The 20,627-nt window shown below is 44.9% G+C and overlaps 1 protein-coding gene across 1 annotated transcript in view; it reads right to left on the bottom strand.

Annotated features, from left to right (window-relative positions):
- Positions 1-20,627, bottom strand: part of LOC129521515 (long-chain-fatty-acid--CoA ligase ACSBG2-like) — a 59,864-nt gene that overhangs the window by 17,080 nt on the left and 22,157 nt on the right. The window contains exons 2-5 of the mRNA XM_055343043.1: positions 9,552-9,652; positions 6,035-6,264; positions 2,434-2,522; positions 1,478-1,598 (exon numbers count right to left, since the gene is read on the bottom strand). Coding sequence (XP_055199018.1) covers positions 1,478-1,598; positions 2,434-2,522; positions 6,035-6,264; positions 9,552-9,648 — 537 coding nt within the window. The 5' untranslated portion in view covers positions 9,649-9,652. The remainder of the gene's footprint in view (positions 1-1,477; positions 1,599-2,433; positions 2,523-6,034; positions 6,265-9,551; positions 9,653-20,627) is intronic.

Here is a 20,627-nt window from a genome sequence, read left to right on the forward strand (position 1 = left end):
GCAGAGACTTCTATTTCACTGAGTCTGGCTGGATTTCATGAGTCTGGAAAATCTACCCTAATTTCAGAGATGTTAATAAAACATGGGAAAACATGACCAAAGATGATTGGGAGATACCGTTGGTGGCAAGACACATCTCAACTCCAGAGACATTAAAAAGCAGAGAAGTGTGTAACTCAGAAGCATGATATTGATGCAACAGCCACAGGGCCCTTGGGCTGAGTGGTAAATCTGGCTATCTAGGTTCACCCTCCTGAGGACTCCCGTCCCCGTGGGATCCTCCTACCAAAAGCTGGGTCAGGAAACTGCAGCTCATTCAAACACTGGTAGTTGAAAAAAACTTTCTTTTTTTTTTTTTTAAAAGATTTTATTTATTTATCCATGAGAGACACAGAAAGAGAGAGGCAGAGACACAGGCAGAGGGAGAAGCAGGCTTCATGCAGGGAGCCCAACGTGGCCCTCGATCCCGGGTCTCAAGGATCAGGCCCTAGGCCGAAGGCAGCACTAAACCGCTGAGCCACCAGGGCTGCCCCTGAAAAAAACTTTCTACAACATCCATACAAAGATATTATGAAAAAAAGAAGAGTAAGGGGCGAGCCAAATTTTGTATGTAAAGAAAAGTCACCACAAAGCAAAGGAAAATTCCACCCAACATTCCAACTAAGGTTTGAAACATCACAAAGCAGACACAGCTGGAAAGGAAGAACACAAAGCAAACATACAAACACTGAGGGAAGAGAGAGCCACGCCAGAAAGAGGTGAAGCAGAAAGTGGTGGAACTTTGGAAAGAAATGAAAGAGAGAAACATTTCAGAAACGATGACAGTTACAAAAAAAAAAAAAAAAAGACAATTACAAGGGGTTTATAAACCTCAAAATCATTACATTTCTGAAGGAAAATAAACAGTGGGCTGTATATAAAATAATATATAAACACATTTTAAAAATAGAAGCTTAGGGGCACCCGGGTGGGTCAGTCGGTTAAGCCTCTGCTTTTGGCCCAGTCATGATCCCAGAATACCGGGATCGAGCCCCACATGGGGCTCCCTGTTCGACGGAGAGCTTGCTTCTCCCTCTGCCTCTGCTGCTCCCCCTGCGCTTGCTGTCTCTCTCGCTTACTCTCTGTCTCTCTCAAGATAAATAAATAAATAAATAAATAAATAAATAAATAATAAAATCTTTAAAAAAATTAAAATAGAAGCTTACCTGCTGGGTGTGGAGCCTACTTAAAAAAATAAAAAATAAAAATAAAGGGCATTAAAAATAAAAACAGAAGCTTAGTTGGAAATGAAGTTAATACAAATTGGAAATTAGATCTCCCCCACTCCACCCTGCTCCCCCTGGTTATACCACAGTAGCCGTGGAGGTCGCTTACTGAACCAGAGGACAGGGCCAGCCTCGCCACCCCATCGATCATTAGCATCCACCCATCCCCGTGGGTGACTGACTGGTTGGCAGTGTTTGGGTTTGGGCTTTACCGAAAGGATTTTCTGTAGCTGTAGGTCATTCTCAACCAGCAGGACGTTCACCTTGGCATTAGTAATGACGTATTGACAAGCGTCCGCAGAGTTGGTGGCATAAATACCAACACAGAGACCCCTGGGAAAAGAAAACACATGAGCGTGTGCATGTGTGCACACACCCACACCTTAAGGTGGGAACGTCCTGGAAGGTGCGGGGAGGGGAAAGCTCTTTAGACAAGTTCTGAGTTTGCAGCCTTGGTCCCAGCTTCCCCCTGTCCACAACTTAACTATGATGAAAACAACAAAAATAAGGGTGAGGAAAGCAGCAAGTCCTATGATGTCGTTGTGATGGCGGATCACCAAGCCCTGGCAGCACCCCGTTATAAGATGAGGAGCCTTGGGGCAGTGAAGTCACTTGTTTGAGTTCCCAAGACAATAGATGCTAGAGGTGGGATTTGGACCCCACCTGCTCCCTTCATCCTACTACCTTTTGTTCCTGCCTTTAACCATCCTGTTTTTTAAGTTTGCATTTCCCTGACGGCTGATGATGTCCAACACCTCTTCAAGTGCTTTTTGGCTACTTCCCTTTGTGAGCTTTCTGCTCAAGTCTTTTGCTTATTTAAAATCATTTTGTCAAAAAAAATCATTTTGTCTATTTTTTCCCCTTTAAAGATTTTTTTAAAGTAATCTCTGCACCCAGCGTGGGGCTCAAACTCATGACTCCGAGATCAAGAATCACATGCTCTCCCACCAGCCAGCCAGCCGCCTCTCCTTTTGTCTTTTTATCAGTCAGTTACAGAAGCGCCTTGAGACCTAAGATGCCAGTCCTTTGTCAGATTGGCGTGTCTGTCTTGCCGCCCAACCTGGGGTTGCACCTGAAACCCCTGGTCCAGTCTCAGAGCCCGCCCAGGGCTGCTAGGCCAGAGTAGCAGCTCGCCCACATTCGGAGTCATCCAGGCCCACAGTCTTACCCTGCTAGGATGGCACCAAGAGAAGCAATTAACCACTCAACGGAGTTAAACCCCAGGATGCCAACTCCGTGGAAACGCTGCAGGCCCAGCTGGGAAGGCAAAAGCAAACAAACAGAAAAGAGAAACACAAAGACATTTTGTTTCTGGGTGGGATCTGCTCACTAGGATGTGTGAAAGCAGACTCCAAAACCCATGAGGTCACGTTGGGAAACGCCAGGGTTGAACCTAAAATCTGGAGTGTGATATTTTTGTCACTGTTGGGGGGCTGGTTTGCTTCCCTCTGCATAATGCACCGTTTATTTATTCTTGTTTGTATTTTATTTATTTTTATTTTTATTTATTTATTTGAGAGACAGTGAGCAAGCAAGAGAGAGCATGAGTGAGGGGGGGGAGAGGGAGAAGCAGACTCCCCACTGAGCAGGGAGCTGGAGGCGGGGCTCGATCCCAAGACCCCTGGGATCATGACCTGAGCTGAAGGCAGACACTTAACTGACTGAGTCACCCCAGGCGCCCCTGTATTTTATTTTTATTGTGGTTAAATATATTTAGCAACTTATAGTGCACAGCTCAGTGGCATGAAGCACACTCACACTGTTGTGCAATCATCACCACCATCTGTCTCCAGATCTTTCCATCTCCCCAAACTTCTGTCCCCATGAAGCACCGACCCCCCGCCCCCTGCCCCCCCCTTGGCTCCCACTACCTCCTCTCTGTCCCTGTGGATGGGACCCCTCTGGGGACCTCCTGGGAGTGGGGTCATGCAGGAGGTGTCCTTCTGGGTCTGGGTCCCCTCCCTGAGCCCAGTGTCCTCAGAGCCCATCCATGTTGTGGCAGGTGTCAGGATGTCCTTCCATTGTTAGACTGAATAATAATGATTTTTTGTGTGGATGGACCACACTGTGTCTTATCTTTTCATCCACCAATGGACACTTGGTCGCCTCCACATTTTGACTACCGTTAACAATGCTGCTGTGAACATTGTGTACAAATATCTATTTGAGTCCTTGCTTTGAATTCTTTTGGGAATTGTAGGGTCATATGGTGATTCCACGTTCAATCTTTTGAGGAACTGCCACAGTGTCCTCCATGATGGCTGCACCATTCTGCATTTCCACCAGCGATGCACAAGGGTTCTGGTTTCTCCATATCCTCACTGACACTTGTTATTATTACTTTTTGAAGATAGTGGTCATCTTAATAGGCGTGAGTTTATTTTTATTTGTAATAATGAAAGTACTCCAAGGCTAGCAGTGACCCACTGTTCTTGGGGAAAATGTAAGCATTTGGAAGGCATCTGCCTGCCTCCAGAACGTGATACCTAGTGTTTCTGCTTAGTAAAAAACGGGCTGTCTTCTTTGCAGGTCGACGGTCTCTATCAATATGTAGACAAACCAAGTAATTACTGTTTGGATCCCTGAGGATTAGGGGAGTAGGGATCTTTGAATCCCCAGATCTAAGGACATAGCCAGAGAGGATCAGCTTCCAGGAGAGGTGAATTAATCACAGCACTGTGGTGGAGCAGCCACGCAGAAAGTCCTAAGAGACAGTTATCATCTCCTGGTGAAGACACATGGGTGTCAGAGGGGAGAGGAGAGAGGAACTCAGATCTGGGTCAAAATGTGATCGCATTTCCTATAAATCAAAACCACTGGGCATTCCCTTTTACAGTAGAAGTTCCCTATCATATTCATAATCTATTGCTGCATAACACATCACCACAAACTTAGCAGCTTAAAACAACACGCGTTTATTATCTCAGTTTCCATAGGTCAGGAGTCTGGGGACAGCTTAACTGGGTCCTCTGCTTAGGATCTCCTGCAGCTGCAGTTAAGGTATCAGCAGGGACTGTCGTCTCTGAAGCTCAAGACTCTTCTCCCACACTTGCAGTCTGTTCGCAGTATTCATTTCTCTGTGGTTAAATGACTGAGGTCCTGTTTGCGTCCTGGCTGTCAGCTAGGTCTAGAGGTGGTCTGTTGTCCCCTGCCACACGGCCCTGTCCACAACATGGCAATTTGCTTCCTCAAAGCCAACAGAAGAATCTTTCTTTTTAATGGTTTTCCTGATCAGGTCAGGCCCACCAGAGCATTTGCTGTTTGGATGAACTCAAAGTCAGCTGATCAGGGAACTTAACTCCACCTGCAAAATCTCTTCACCTTTGCCACCACGGGAGGAAAATTCCATCGCAGTAACCCACCAGTCCTGCCCATACTCAAGGGGAGGAGTCTGTCTATACAGTGTGAATATGCCAGGGGTTGGGAATCTTGAGGGTCATTGTAGAATTCGGCCTAACGTGCCTATCAAAGTAGCCAATATTAACATTTTTTTATAAAACCATGTTGGCGGGATCCCTGGATGGCTCAGCGGTTTTGCGCCTGCCTTTGGCCCAGGGCACGATCCTGGAGTCCCGGGATCGAGTCCCACGTCGGGCTCCCTGCATGGAGCCTGCTTCTCCCTCTGCCTGTGTCTCTGCTTCTCTGTTTCTCCCTGTGTCTCTCATGAATAAATAAATCTTAAAAAAAAAAAAAGCCATGTTGGCAAGAATGATAGGTAAGCAGAGTCTCTCACCCTGAGTGGGCATATAGTGGCACTGTCTCTGTAAGAATTCATTGTACAAAGAAGGTTCTCTGTGGCTCCATATATGGTAGCAAAGCCTGAGAACACAGTCAATGCCCATCAATAAGGGGCTGATTGTGCCAATATTGTTACATACAAATTTGCAGTTGCTGAAAAGCAATGGATTTTTAAAAATATATTTTTTTAGTGAATCAGTGTCTCAGTATGTCACTGCTGAGATTAGGTTATGGAAGCTATGGAAGATAGAGTTCCCATCTTGTTCACACTCTTTTTTGGGATCACTCATCCTGGGGAAAGCTGGCTGCCATAGTCTGAGGACACTCAACCCAATGGAGAAGAACAGGGAGCAAGGAACCAAGGCCTCCTGTCAATAGCCAGCCTTGTAAGTAAGCTTACAAGTAGACCCTCCAGCCCCAGTCAAGCCTTCAGATAACAATTTGACTCCAACCTCGTGAGAAACCCTAAAACTAAATTTGGGGTAATTTGTTATGCAGCAGTAGTTAATTTATACATAGAGATTTTTAAAAGCAAGATGCAGGGTGCCTGGGTGTCTCAGTTGGTTAAGCATCTGACTTTGGCTCAGGTCATGATCTCTGGGTTCTAGGATCAAGCCCTGCATTGAGCTCCACATTCAGCAGGGAGTCTGCTTTTCCCTCTGCCCCTCCCCCTGCTTGTGTTCTCTCTCTCTCTCTCTCTCTCTCTCTCTCTCTCTCTCTATCTTTCAAATAAATAGATAATATCTTTAAAAAAAGCAAGATGTAGAATCATGGGTATAGTACACTACCATGTGTGTGAAAACTTGCATGTAGAGACATTTTATGCTATTATACACATAATTTATTCCCCCAAAGGATTTACAAAAAACTGGTAATGGTGGCTGCCTCCATAAGAGAGGTCAAATATTATAGGGAAAATTCTCATCAGTTAACCTTCATATCTTATGGTGCCTTGTGCATTTTATACCATATGTATCCATATGTAGAATGCGTGATTGACTAAATTATGAATGAATGAATAACTCATTTACCTTGATCAAGGCTCTCGCTGCCTTCCGACAAGCTTCGTAGTACTGGTTAAAATTCAGAACTTCCCAGTGCTCACTGTTCTTGGTTGCAAGGGCTGGATACATCCCAAATCGGCTGACCGACTCCCGAAAAAATTCAGGGATGGTTAATGGGGTCTCATGGCCTGGCCCATGCTTTGACAGCCTCAGAAGGACTTCTCCATCTCGATGAATGGTCCACAGCCTAGGTGTAACTGTAAACAGTCATCAGGGTTGGGTGGCAAATATTTTTATTAGTTTAATAACTTTGGAGGAGGAGTGTCCTTTTTTGGGCCTGAAGGGCTGAGTGTTGAATTAATCCCACTCCTTGAGTGAAGTCACAGGGCCAACACCAGCCCATTCATGCTTTCTCTTTCTTATTTTTCCTAACTCCCTTCAACAACTTCCTATGAAAATTTTCACACACACAGGCAAGTTGGAAGGCTGTATAGCCAACACCCTCTTACTCACAATGTGGATTCCACAACTGCTAGTATTTGCTGCATTTGCTTTATCACATCTCTGTCCAGCCATCTCTCTATATCCGTGCATTGCTCCATCTATTTCGAAGTAAGCTGCAGCTGTCTATCCATTTCATCCTTAAATTCACATGCTTTAGCAGGTGAATCATTAACTAGAGTTCCAAATTATTTATAGGTTTTTTTTTTAAGGTAAAATTTACATGCAGTAGACTACATATGCTTTGGTCAGTGGAATGTGAGAAGTGGCTGGTGTGTGTGTCTCTCCCAGGCAGAAGAAAGGCAGAGACATAGCAGAGGGAGAAGCAGGCTCCCTGCAGGGAGCCCCATGTGGGACCTGATCCCAGGACCCTGGGATCAAGACCTGAACCAAAGGCAGATGCTCAGCCACTGAGCCACCTGGGGGCTCCTTCCAGGCAGAAGGTTTAAGATTCAGTGTGTGACTCACTGTACCTCATTCTCCTGCCACAAATATTGTAGGAAGCATATGTAGGGGGAGAAACCTAGTGCCAGACACATAATGCAAGCAAGGAACAAGCGTGTGTTGTGTTAAGCTGTTGAGGTTTGGGGTTGGATGTTACATCGGCATCACCCGGACCACCCTGATACCACCCCTTAATGTGGAACTCAAAACCAGCTTGTTTCCCTTCACCCTTCATCTCCTTTAGGGGTGTGAAGTGGTTGATCCCTAGAAAGAAGAGAAGAGGGTTTCCTCTGGAGAGAGTTGGCATGCAGTGTGTTCATCACCCCCCCCCCAACCATGGGTCAAGTGAGAGAAGATTCTGGAAACCCTCTTGGAGAATTGGGTTTGTGACTCTTGACTTTGTCTGACTGAAATTTATCTAGTAGAGAGGTGGTAGCTGGCTGTGGCTGAGTAGACAGCGGGGTTGGGAGAACACTGCGTGTCCACGTGCTATGGGGTGCTGTTGTTCCCCTTGACTGACATGGACCCCATGGAGGAGCTCCTAAAGGCTTTTGTCTGGAAGCCAGTAGAGAGAACCTGGGGATCCATGTTCAGAGGCAGACACTAAGGAAGGTCACCAGTGGGTGCTGAGAAAAGAGAATGAACTATGTATTAGTCAGCTAGGGCTGCCGAGACAAAGTGCCCCAGCACGAGAGGCTGAAACCACAGAAATCTGTTCTCTCAGTTCTGGAGATGATAAGTATGAGATCAAGGTGTGGGCAGAGTTGACTCCCTTGGAGGCCATGATGGAGAATCCGTTCCATGCCTCTGTCCTAGTTCCTAGTTCCTAGCTATTTGATGGCAGTCTTTGGAGGTCCTTGGCTTAGAGGCATCTCCCTGTGTGCCTGTCTGTGTCCAACTTGACCCTTTTCATATGGACACCAGTCATACTGGGTTAGGACCCACGCAAATGACATCATCATCACTAACTACATCTGCAATGACTCCTGTTTCCAAATAAGTCACATCCTGAGGTGCTGCGTATTAGGGTGCATCTTAGTTCATTTGACATAATACAGCACACTTATAAATAACAGACATTTATTTCTCGTAGCTGTGGAGGCCGGGAAGTCAAAGATCAAGGCACTGGCAGATTCAGTGTCTGGTAAGAACCTACTTTCTGGTTCATAGCGGCTTCTCACTGTGTCCTCACCTGGTAGAAGGGGTGAGGGAGGTCTCTGGGGCTTCACCCTCATGACCTGACCCCCTCCTGCAGGCCCCCACCTCCTGATACAATCACACTGGGGTTAACTTTCAACACATGAGTTTTGGAAGGACACAAATATTCCACTTGGCAGATGGAGTCAGTTGAGGATCCCAAGATGAAATTCTGCTGGTTCAAAGTCCAATGACTGGTGTCTTTAGAGGAGAGGAGAGGACGCCCACCCAGAGAAGAAGGCCATATAATGATAGAGGCAGAGATTGCCGTGATGAGTTTGTAGACCAAGGATCGCCAAGGATTGCCAGTAGCCACCAGGAGCCTGGAGAGCATGGAGCAGATTGCCCACCACAGCCTCCAGAAAGACCCAACCCAGCCAACACCCTGATCTCAGGCTTCCAGCCTCCAGAACCCCGACGGAGGTTCTGTTGTTTCCACCACTCGGAAACTGTCTAGTTGGTTGTAACAGCCCCAGGAATCTGACTCAGTGACCAAAATGAGATTTTGAAGATTACTGTCATTTGAGAATGATCGTAAAAGCTGTCATCCTCACCAACATTTTATGCACTTGGAAGATGGCAGCTGTGAAAGATAATGAAGACGCTCTATCTCATGGTGCTCCCTGCGCTTCGTTCCAGCGGCAGAGTGATTACAACATACAGATGAACATCATTACCACATACCTGCGCTATTTATGTGTTTATTATGTATAGATAATACAAATGTTAAAATACTATACTGCTATATAGTACAGTATATCTGTACTATATTTATTAATATCTGTACGATATAAATGTTATTACATCTGCACTATATACGTTTTTTTCAATTGTGGCTGCACTGCACATAATTACATCTGCATTAACATATATATGAATACACATGCACTATATTATCACATCTGCACTATATATGTTATTACAACTCGCCTATATTGCATCTGGACTGTATATATTACTACATCTGCACTATACATACACAATGGCATTTGCAGCGTGTATATTTATATATATACACACAATTATATCCACAATATGTGTTATTATATCTGTACTTTATATTATTACACCTGCACTATATATATTATTACATTGTATACACACACACACACACACACACACATATATATCTGTACTATATATTATGGTTCCTGGGTGCTTTACCAGGCTGTCCTACTAGGGAGATGTTATGGTCAATGTCCTGTGGCACAAACAATACAAATGAAGTGTCAAAAGAGCAAGCCCCTCACCCACTGTTTCAGGCACCTCAGCCAAAGCCAGGCGCCCAGGCAAGGAGCACCTATGTCCTGACTTTCTGGGTGGGGGGTGTGCTCCTTTATGAAAAGGCTTGGCTGAGTCAATGCATCTTCCTCTTCCCCATGCACACTCTAGCACAACATACCTTTGTTTTTATTCATGTTTATTTGAGAATCCGTAACATTCTCTTCACGAGTCATTGGGCTTTTAGCCTTTTGAGATCTGGAGAGACCATTCTTCATTGTACTGCAAGGCACAAAGCAGGGGACTTAGCGGGGCTGGCAAAGGGGCTGCAAGTCTAAGCCAACTTCCATCCACTGGCCATGTCTGCCTAGAATCCTGGGATCCATTAGTCGTGCCTGTCCTGGACCTAGGAGGGGACGAGAGTGGTCTGTGTGCCAGAGATCACAGAGCAATTTTAAGTCCAGAGGGCCTTCAATCTGTGAGTTTCCAGAAGAGTCTCTTAAATGGTTGGAGCATAGAGACCAAGTCTATATGTGGTCCTGTGGGTGAGACAACATTTTGAATTCTCCCAAGGGAAAAAGAAACCCACAGGAGATTTCTGTTCTTGTTGGTTGCCCTAAAGATAGTACGACATGAAAACCCAAAGGATCTAAAGGAAAAACAGAAAATCTTGCTTCATAGGAAGTTTTTGATTTTCCACATGGCAAAAGAATGCCATAAACAATCACATGATCAACAAACTGAGAAAAAAAATATGGATCACATGCCTAATAAAGGCTTGATTTCTTTTATATGTAAAGAATTCCAGTGAACCAATAAAAAAGTCCAGTACCCCAAGGGGCATGAATAGAAAGTTCCCTGAAAAACACATTTAAAATGACTTTCTCAGTCATGAGAGAATGCATAGAAAATATTATGATGTATTTCACCTGTCAGGTTGACTAAGCTCAAAAAAATTTGAAAAATATATTAGCGAGGATGTGAGGGACAGACACTCTCATCCATTATAAGGCTGAGGCAGCCCTTGGAAGGCAGTGGCCAGACCACACGGTCGCTGAGCCATCCTTGGAGGACAGTGCAGTCTGGCTGCTGGGATCCTTGCATGCTCATTAACTGGGCTCTGTTGTTTGAAACCTTCTGTGTATGATGGGGTCAACCACCGCTCTTTAACCTGGTCTGCTTTTCAGTGGGTTAATCTTTAAATCTATTAATCAACATTCCTTTGAACATTTACTTAACAAAAAATTGATATTTTTCTAGATGAAGTTATGTTCCCCAAAATTCATATACTGAAGCCCTAACCCCCAGTCTGCTTATATTTGGAGACGGAACCTTTAGGGAGGTGATTCAGGTTAGAGGAAGTGATAATAGTGGGGCCCGGATCCAGTAGGATTAGTATTTTTCTAAGAGGAAAGGAAACCAACTCCTGTTCTTGCTCCTCCTTGTGGGGACACAGCAAGGAGGCAGCTGTTTGCAAGCAATGAAGAAGGCTGTCACCAGAAACCAGCCCTGCTGACACCTTGACTTTGGACTTCCAGCCTCCAGAACTGAGAGAAAATAAATTTCTGATAAGCCACCCATTCTGCAGTATTTTTTAATGGCAGTCACAGTGAACTACTACAGTTGCATAGATATTTAGAAGATACTATTAAATGTCATTTAATGAACTGAGGAATTTAACGGACCAAAATTGCCGAAAACATTTGAACATTTGGCCACATGTTTCATTAGTGAAATTCCCCTAAGCATGTAATTAAAATCACAACCCCAGTGTGTAATTTTGTTCCAACCAAAGATGTCCACAGACATCCAGACATCATCAGCAGTCCCCTCGGAGGCCAGGATTGCTGGCTGACATTGTTTGAAAACAACGTGTCTGCAGTTTCCGTGAAGGGAGATTGTATTATCTTGCTCATGACAAGCATATACTTGATACAAGAATCAAGCAGTCCTAAATTCTAGATTTGCAGGTAATTGTTCTCCAAGAGTCAGGGATGCAGCAGACGAGAACCTGACAATTCACAGACTGGCAGATGTAGCTCTGTAAGCTGTGCACGGTTCTGCGCTACCCGACTCCGGCTTTGTAGTTCAATGAAAACGAGTAGCTAGAAAGGCACATTGTGATATGAACCCAAATGAGTCCCTGTGATGTTCATACACACGGAGGAGATCAATCAGTGGGATGAAGCGAATAGCCAAGCACAGCCAATCTGAATGAAGCTATGAACACGCCTGTAAAGACATTCATGAAGTGTGCTGCAGAAGCAGCAGCCAGGAAGTCCAAGGTCTTCCTGGAGCAACTGGATCTGGCTCAGAACCTTGGTGTCACCCTTGATCCACCCTTTCCCCTCCACTGCTCCCTCCTTCCCTGTCTTCTTCTATCCCTATCTCTCTCTCCCTTCCTTTATCCTATCACCCTTCCACCCACCCACCCATCCATCTTTCCATCCTTCCCTCCATCTGTCCTTCCACCCACCCATCCTCATCCATCTATCTACCCATCACCTAACCAACTTCCCTCCCTCCCTCCCCCCTCCCTCCTCCCTCCCCCCTCCCTCCCTTTGTCCTCCCTCCTCTTTCTTCTCTCCCTTGGCTGTTTCCTTTCTTCCTTCCTTGCTTCCTTCTGTCTTCTGCTCTCCTCTCTCCCTTTCCCCAACCCTGCCTTTTGTTCCCTTCTCCCTCTCTCCTTCCTCTCCGTCTCTTTCCCCCACATCTGGCCCATCAACAAATCCCATCAGCTTTGTCTTCAAAATAGGTCCCCAAACCACCGCTCACCTGGATCCCAGGGACCCTGCCCAAGGGTGGATCCCATCAACCACCTTCAACGTGTGGATTCCAGCCAGATCCAGACCAAAGCAAGACATCTGTGATCAGTGGTGATGTGAACACTGACTGGATGTCAAATGCCATGAAGAAAGCATGGTCTCTTTTTAAAGTCTGATCATGGCTTTGGGACTAAGTCAAAGAATCCTTGTCGTGAAAGGATTCACACATGAAATTATGCTGTTTGGAGTTTAAAATAGTCCATCAGGAGCATGGCCACATGGAGAGAACCAAGACCAACTCTATGTTGACAATTTTTGAAGCAAAATAATAAGTACAATTGTTATTGTCATTGGGGGGTGGGTCATGACACTTCCAGCTCTATTTGTTTGTGTGTTTGAAATATTTCATCATAAAAACTGTAAAAGATAAGAATAAAATAAAATGTTGGTCTAACCCTACCCCTCCTCTGCCTGCAGCCCTCCAGAGCTCTCACCTCCCTCAGGGTATAAGCCCAAGTCCTCCCCGTGCCCACAAAGCCCTGCATGACCACCGGCCCCTTGCTGCCCTCCCTTCCCTTCTCCATGGTACATCCCTACAGTGCAACACCACACCATAGAGGATGGAACTGTGGATGCAACAACTTGAGCACGTCTCAGAGGCTTGAGAGAAAGAAGCCAGACTCAAAAGGCCACATGCTTTATGATTCCGTGTATGTGACTTTCTGAAAAAGGCAAAACCGTAATGACAGAGAACAGGTTGGTGGTTGCCAGGAGTTGGGGTGCAAAGTGGGGTTGACTGTGAAGGGGGAACATGAGGGAATTTGGGGGAGGGTGGAAACAGTGACTGTGCTGCTAGTTATACAACTCCGAGCATTTGCCAAAATTCTAGAACTACACCAAAAAATGTGAATTCTCCAATGTGTGAATAAAATGTGCTGCACATCTTATTTTTTTTAATTTATTCATGAGACACACAGAGAAGAGAAGCAGAGACATAGGCAGAGGGAGAAGTAGGCTCCACGCAGGGAGCCCGAGGTGGAATTTGATCCTGGGACTCCAGGATCACGCGCTGGCCTGAAGGCAGGAGCTTAACCACTGAGCCACCCAGGCGTCCCTGTGCTATATGTCTTAAAATGGACAATTGAAAAATGTTCTGTAGCTAACTCATTGGGTTTTCCAGTATCACTAAAGATAAAATGTAAGGAGCAAATAAATTGTTAGCAATCACTTCTTATTTCCTGTTGAAACTTAGTTCTTGCCCACAGTTTGCCAATTATGTGTTAGTTGTTTAAAAGCCTAATCAGGGTGTCTGGATGGCTCAGCTGGTTGGGCGTCTCCTTCCAGCTTGTGTCGTGATTCCAGGGTCCTGGGTTGGAGCCCCACATTGGGCTCCCTGCTCAGTGGGGAGTCTGCTTCTCCCCCTCAATCTGCTGCTCTCCCTGCTTGTGTGCTCTCTCTCTCTCTCGAATAAATAAAATCTTAAAAAAATATAAATAAATAAAAGCCTAATCGCTTTTCCAAGTATGTGTTACGAGATGAAAGCATTCTTTCAAGGGCTATATTTTTATTCTATCAGTTTAAAGAGAAAAATTTCCAAATATATGTTTATCTCCCAGGGATCCCCTATATATATATATATATATATATATATATATATATATATATATATATAATATAATATATTTAAAAAAACATTAACTGGCTGGAGGAAATTTTTGGACCTAAACAGAAATGATGGTTGCGCAAAACTGAATGATCTAAATGCCACTGAGCCATTCATTGTAAAAAACAAAAAAAAAAGTTAATTTTATGTTATGTGATTCTCACCCCAATGAAACACACACCCCAGAGGGGTCGGTTCATGGTTACTGAATTGGAATGTTCTTCAAGACAGGGTATTAAATCAGGAAAGCAAAATTCAGGACAGCATACAAAGAGGTGGCCATTTGTGTAGGTGAATGAGTTTGTATATGTGTTTGTGACACAGGAATGTGTTGTGTCTCTGGTCTCTAAGGAGTTGTTGCCTCCTTGGTGGTCATGAAGTGAAATGCAAGCAATCTGACCCCACTGCTGAAGCCTTGAGAAGGTCTCAGATCATAAAGTCCTCAGGTGGCTGCGGCCATCGGGGGACCTGCCCTGGTTTCTTTCAACCTTAACCATCATCAAGAATCCTTCTTATATACTCAGGGAGGGAGAAGGGCAGGGGTCGATCCTGGGACTCTGCTGTTGTCTTGTCCTTGTGTTTCCTGAGCACCTACTGTGTGCCGGGGGAGTTCTAGACACTGGGCAACAAGACAGACAAAAATCTCTCCTTGAGCTGACATTCTGGTTGGAAAAAACAGCCAGGAAATGAACAGAGATCAATTCAGATAGGACAGGATGAGCCTCAAAAACACCACGCTGAGTGAGAGAGGCCAGATGTCAAAGGACACAGCATCTGATTCTATTTATAGGCAAACGTTCAAAACAAGCAAATCGGTAGAGACAGGAAACAGATGAGTGGGTGCCTGGAGCTGGGGACCGGAGTATGGGGTGTGACTGCTTATGGGCATACAATTTCCTTTGGGGATGATGAAAATGTTTTGGAACCAGTAGAGATAGTGGTAAACTGTACTGAATGTTACTGAACTGTGCACTTTACAGTGGTGACTTTTAAGGGCTCAGTCACTTAAGCATCTGCCTTCAGCTCAGGTCATGATCCCAGGGTCCTGGGATGGAGCCCGAGTCAGGCTCCCTGCTCAGCAGAGAGTCTGCTTCTCCCTCTGCCCCTCCCCCTACTTGTGCTCTCTCTCCAATAAATAAATAAATAAATAAATAAATAAATAAATAAATAAAATCTTTTAAAAAAACTTAAAAGTGGTGAATTTTGTGGTATGTAGGTATCCCTCCAATTAAAAAAAAATCAGGTTGAAAAAATAAATAACATTTTAAAAAAAGATTTTATTTATTTATTCATGAGAGACAGGGAGAGAGAGGCAAAGACGCAGGCAGAGGGAGGAGCAGGCTCCATGCAGGGAGCCCGACGCGGGACTCGATCCCGGGTCTCTAGGATCAGGCCCTGGGCCGAAGGCGGCACTAAACCACTGAGCCACTCGGGCTGCCCCACATTTTTTTTTTTTTAAAGAAGAAACTTCCTAGAAATAGGAGCCAGTGAAAATTCCAAGCATGCAACTTACTCTTTAGTCATATTTGATTCGATAACTTTAGGAAACTTTTCTAAAATTAATTGATTTAAGTCTTTAACACTTTAAGTCCATCAAAATAAAAACAGCTCATTTTCATGATATGATAACTATCGGACATGATATGTAAATTTATGGTGTGTTTATTTTACTTATACAAAATAAATGTGCTCCTTTATTAAAAAGAATTATTCACATCGATAATGATCACAAGGGAAACAACAGAACAGGATGTTGTAATAGAGAATGCTGGGGTGATCAGGGAGGCCTCTCTGAGGAGGTGTCACCTGAGTTGAGTGAGATCTGGTGGATGTGGAGTTCTACTGGGGTGTGGTGTTCCAGTCAGACAGACTGTGGGTGCAGAGGCCATGAGATGGGAACTAGCTTGGCTATTCCCGGTGAAGTCTACAGCTGACCTCTGGGAGCAAGGGGCATATGGAAATAAATACAAAGACAGCCCTACCTCCTGCCATACTCCTCACCTCCTTAGCTCCAGCTACTTGGACCTTCTCTGCATCCCCACATGCTCCAAGCTCCCTCTCACCTCAGGGCCTTTGCACATGCTGTCCCTTATGCTCAAAACACTGTTCTCCTTAATCTTCATCTATCAATCCCTCCCCAAACTCAGCCTCTGCTTATGGGGTCTGTTCTTCGGGGGACTATCCCATTATCCCAGGCTGAGCTAGATCCACCCCCTTATTCCACGCACTCTTCCCCTTTATTGCATGAGCTAGTTTTATAATAAGGTGTGTGTGTGAGAGAGAGAGAGAGAGACTTTCTTGTTGATCATTATATCCCTAACACAGAGCACAGTGCCTGACCCATGCAAACGATTAGGTGAGTAGATATATATCTAAATATATTGATCCAGTAGACCTGTGGTTCTTAACTAGGGGCCATTCTGGCCCCCAGGGGACACTTGGAAGTGTCTGGAGACATTTTGGTTGTCACAAGTTGGGGGCTGCTATTGGCATCTAGTGGGTAGAGGCCAGAGATGCTGCAGTGTCCTGCATTGCCCAGGAGAGCTCCTCACAACTAAGAATTACCTGATCTCAAATGTCAATAGTGCCAACACTGAGATACTCTGGACAAGACAAGGCAGTTACAAGGTGCAGATGGCAAGTACAATTTGAGTGTTTTCTACATAGAAAAGTAATATGGGGGCAGCCCTGGTGGCTCAGCGGTTTAGCTCCTCCTTGCACCCAGGGCGTGATCCTGGAGCCCTGGGCTCGAGTCCCACGTCAGGCTCCCTGCATGGAGCCTGCTTCTCCTTCCCTCTGCCTGTTTCTTCTCTCTCTCTCTCTCTCTCTCTCTCTCTCTCTCTCTCTCTCTCCTAATAAATAAATAAATAATCTTTAAAAAATCTTTAAAAAAAAACAGCATTTAGAAAAGTAATATGGAAGCCCTACCCAGAGACATCTCCCTGTGATCTTGGGCTGGGGGATCCTGGTAAAACCAACAGTCCTGTTAAGACCAAGACTATTTAATACAGGACATCAACAGCAAACCAATAACAGGCGGTTCTTTCCTATGCATCAAACACTGTTCTGAAAGTTTTACCTGCATTAACTCATTTAATCTTCACAGTAATCCTAGGTAGGTACTATTATTTACTATTAGTCCCCATTTTACAGATGAAACTAGAACACAACAAGGTTAGTTTGCCTATGGTCACAGCATAATTTTTTCTTCTCAGTCTTAGGAGCATTCATTCATTCATTCATTCATGAGCAGCTGTAAGTGGGAGCTTCACCAAAGCTAAGGTCAAATCCAGCCACGTGTTTGAAGAATCTTGACCAGATGAAGAATGTCTGTGTATTGAGACATCAGAAAACAGTAAGTCAAGACAGGCTGGGATAAGATATTTGCTCTGCTCATATCCCAAGGAAAAAAATCATATCCAGAATATGAAAAGAGCACCTCTGAATTAAAAAGGCATAGGTAGGGCAGCCCTGGTGGCTCAGTGGTTTAGCGCCGCGCCGCCTGAAGCCCGGGGTGTGATCCTGGAGACCCTGGATCGAGTCCCATGTCAGGCTCCCTGCATGGGGCCTGCTTCTCCCTCTGCCTGTGTCTCTGCCTCTCCCTCTGTGTGTGTCTCTCATGAATAAATAAATTTCTTTAAAAAAATAATAAAATAAAATAAAACGGCATAGGTAAATAATCCAACAGGAAATGGGTGAAAACATGAGCAAGCAGTTCACAGAACAGGAAACTGAATGGGCTGTAAACACAGGACAAGATGCTCAGATTCTGGGTAATCAGGGAAATGGACATTAAAGCCAGAATAAGATACCATTTCATTCCCTGTAGATACAAAAATACATCCAAGTGCTGGAGAGGAAAGAGAATGGGAGCCCTCCTCCTCTGCTGGTGGGAGCTAAAGATGGCACACTCAATTGGCAAAACTCGGGTATTAACCATTAATAGTGAACATATATGTATCCCTCACGTGGTATTTTCACTCCCAGGTATATATACCCCAAAGAAACTCTTGCACATCTACTCCAGGAGACACGGAAAAGAAGGTTCACAGTAATAGTGACGATAAGAACCCCACACTGGAAAACCCCTAATGTCCATCAGCAGAAGAATGGACATATCCATTAATCCAGGAACATACACAAAAACTCAAGTGCATTTCTCAGCCGTGATGCTGACAAAGAAGCAGGATGCAGTATGATTCGATTTATATAAAGTTCACAAACAGGCAACGTTGATTAGTACTTGTTTGGGTGCTGATTAAAATTAAAAACTGAGGGAAAGTTTCTGCAGACAACTCAGGATAGGGGTTACTGCTTTCAGGGGAGGGGGGAACATAAAAAAAGAAGTAGGACATACAGCGGACTTCCAAGTTCCTAGTAACGTTTATTCCAAGATCAAGTAGGTATATAGACATGTATTGTTATTCATTAAATTTTCAGATATATTTCGTACCATTTTCTATGCAAGAGGTTTCACATTTTTTAAAGGTTATTCTAAATATTTACTTATTTGTTTTAAAGAGAGCATGGAGGGGGTGGCAGAGGGAGAGGGAGAGAATCTCAAGCAGACTCCCCACTGAGCACGGAGCATGACAGGGAGCTCGATCCCACGACCCTGAGATCATGACCTGAGCCAGAATCAAGAGTCAGACACCCAACCAACTAAGTCACCCAGGCACCCCTGTTTCACCATTTTAAAAGGCCATATAGGGTTTATTGTAACTGCAAAAACTATTAAACGTTTTATCGACATGAGTTACTGCATTTACAAAGGGTGAAAAACATACGGTGTCTTCAAGGTAGAATTCGATGAAATATTCATTTGTTTATGAAAAGCCTTAGTAAATAAGAAATGGAAGACATTTCCTTAACTTGATAAACAATATCCAGCAGAAATATGCAATAAATATTATACTTAATAACAGCAACAAAAATACTGGAAGAATTTCTAAGAAATCGGGAATAAGACAAAGATGTCAGCTGTCACAGCTTCTATTCAGCATTGATCCAAAGGTTCTTAGCCAATGCAGTATCACAAGAAAAATAAATGAAGAGAATGCAGATTGGAAACAGACAACATTGTCAGTTTTCAGCTAATATGATTGACTACTTAGACCATCCAATAAACCAAAGAGTTATTAGAAATAAAAATTTCTATAAGGTGATTAGGCAAAAGAGCAATAGCTTTTTTGTACACCGGCAGCAATCGGTGAGAAAATGCAACAGAAAAAGATACTGAGGGTTTAGCTCAAGACCAAAATGTGTGCCTGTGGTAAGACTAAGTCCGAGTGAAATATGCTGCTGAGTGACAGCCAGACACTGAATCCCAAAGGACCCCCACATACCCCTCTCCCATACTACTGTCACCTGCTGCTTGCCATGAGTCCTGGCCATCACATTATAGCATTTGCTGCCGAGACATCTGGCCACTCAGAGGGCTTTCTTCTTCCACAAAGATGATAAACAAGTTGCCTCTCCTGGAAGTCTGGACATGTGCTACACTTTCCCAGGCCCCATCACTGTCTGGGTCCAGCCAGGATGGTAGCGGTGACAAGAGGCAGAAAGGTGGGCAGTATTCCTCCCCAACAGCCCTTCTACTCCATTCAACCTTCCAGAGCCTTCCATCCCAGCCACCTCTTGTGACATCACTGGCTGTCCCTGCCTCCCCACCCCACCCCCACCCCTGGGGGAAACTGCTTCTGTGGCAGCAGGTTTGCTGTTCTTTTTTCACTCATTCATCTGTCCCTGCACGCGTATGTGCATGCATTGCACTCCTGCCATGGAATTTGTCAAATTTGCGTGAAGCCACCACACTTAAACGTTGGCCATTGCGCTTGATGCTAGGGACATAAAGAGGAGCAAAACCAGGTGAGGTCTGCTCAGGAACACAGCAGAAAAACCTAGACTCATACAAATGAATGCAAACTTACAATTGTGCAGAGAGACCCACAGTGTGTCAACTGGATTTGATGAAGGACCCGACACAGGGAGGTCAGGAGACCTTCCCTGAGCGGAGACAGCAGGGGTCTCACCACTTTCTATCACACTGCCCTACGTTATGTATCATCGGTCGGCCTCCCCTTCTCTATGTCTGTTGTGCTCACTGGTGCATCCCCGGTGGGGCACACAGTAGGTGCTCAATACACAAAGATTTATCAACCAAACATTCTGCGCCAGGAGAGAAAAGAAGGAGTGTTCCGTTGTCTCTGGAGATTTCTGGGTGGTCCGGGCCCATGGCTGACCAATGTTCACAACACAGACTCTGAGGTGGCTGTGGCTGGGAGAGCCAGGGACCACTGATATCCATTTAGCTCCATCTCTAGACTCTTCTCCTAAAGACTGTCTCCCAGGCCCCTCGCTGCTACATGTGGTCATCTGGCTAAATCCTGACCCATGGGACAGGGAAAGAAGTCATGGAGGCCGCTTTGGGGTCATGCCTTTAGTAGATGGGAGATGGCGTTCATGGGTAGGTGAATCCACGGGGACAGAAAGGAGAGTAGAGGAGCAAGGAGCTGGGGGGAGGAGCGATGGGCAATGGTTCCTAGTAGATACAGAGTCTCCCCTTGGGGCGATGGAAAGGTTTTGGAACTAGACAGAGGTGGTGGGTGCACGACATGGTGAACGTACTAAATGCCACTGAGTTAAACTGGTTAATGGTTAATCCAATGTGAAGTCTTCCTCAACAATTTTTAAATAAGTAGATCATTATTCTGACCCTGTCTGTGGCATGATTTAATACTCCGAAGGCCCTCGTTAGTGGGTGAGAGAGGCCAAGCCACTGGGCTAAGGTCACGCAGGAAGCAAGAGGCAGAGAAGCAGACGTCACGCT

Source organism: Nyctereutes procyonoides, unplaced genomic scaffold (genome assembly GCF_905146905.1).
Source record: "Nyctereutes procyonoides isolate TBG_1078 unplaced genomic scaffold, NYPRO_anot_genome, whole genome shotgun sequence".
Classification (NCBI taxonomy): Eukaryota; Metazoa; Chordata; class Mammalia; order Carnivora; family Canidae; genus Nyctereutes; species Nyctereutes procyonoides.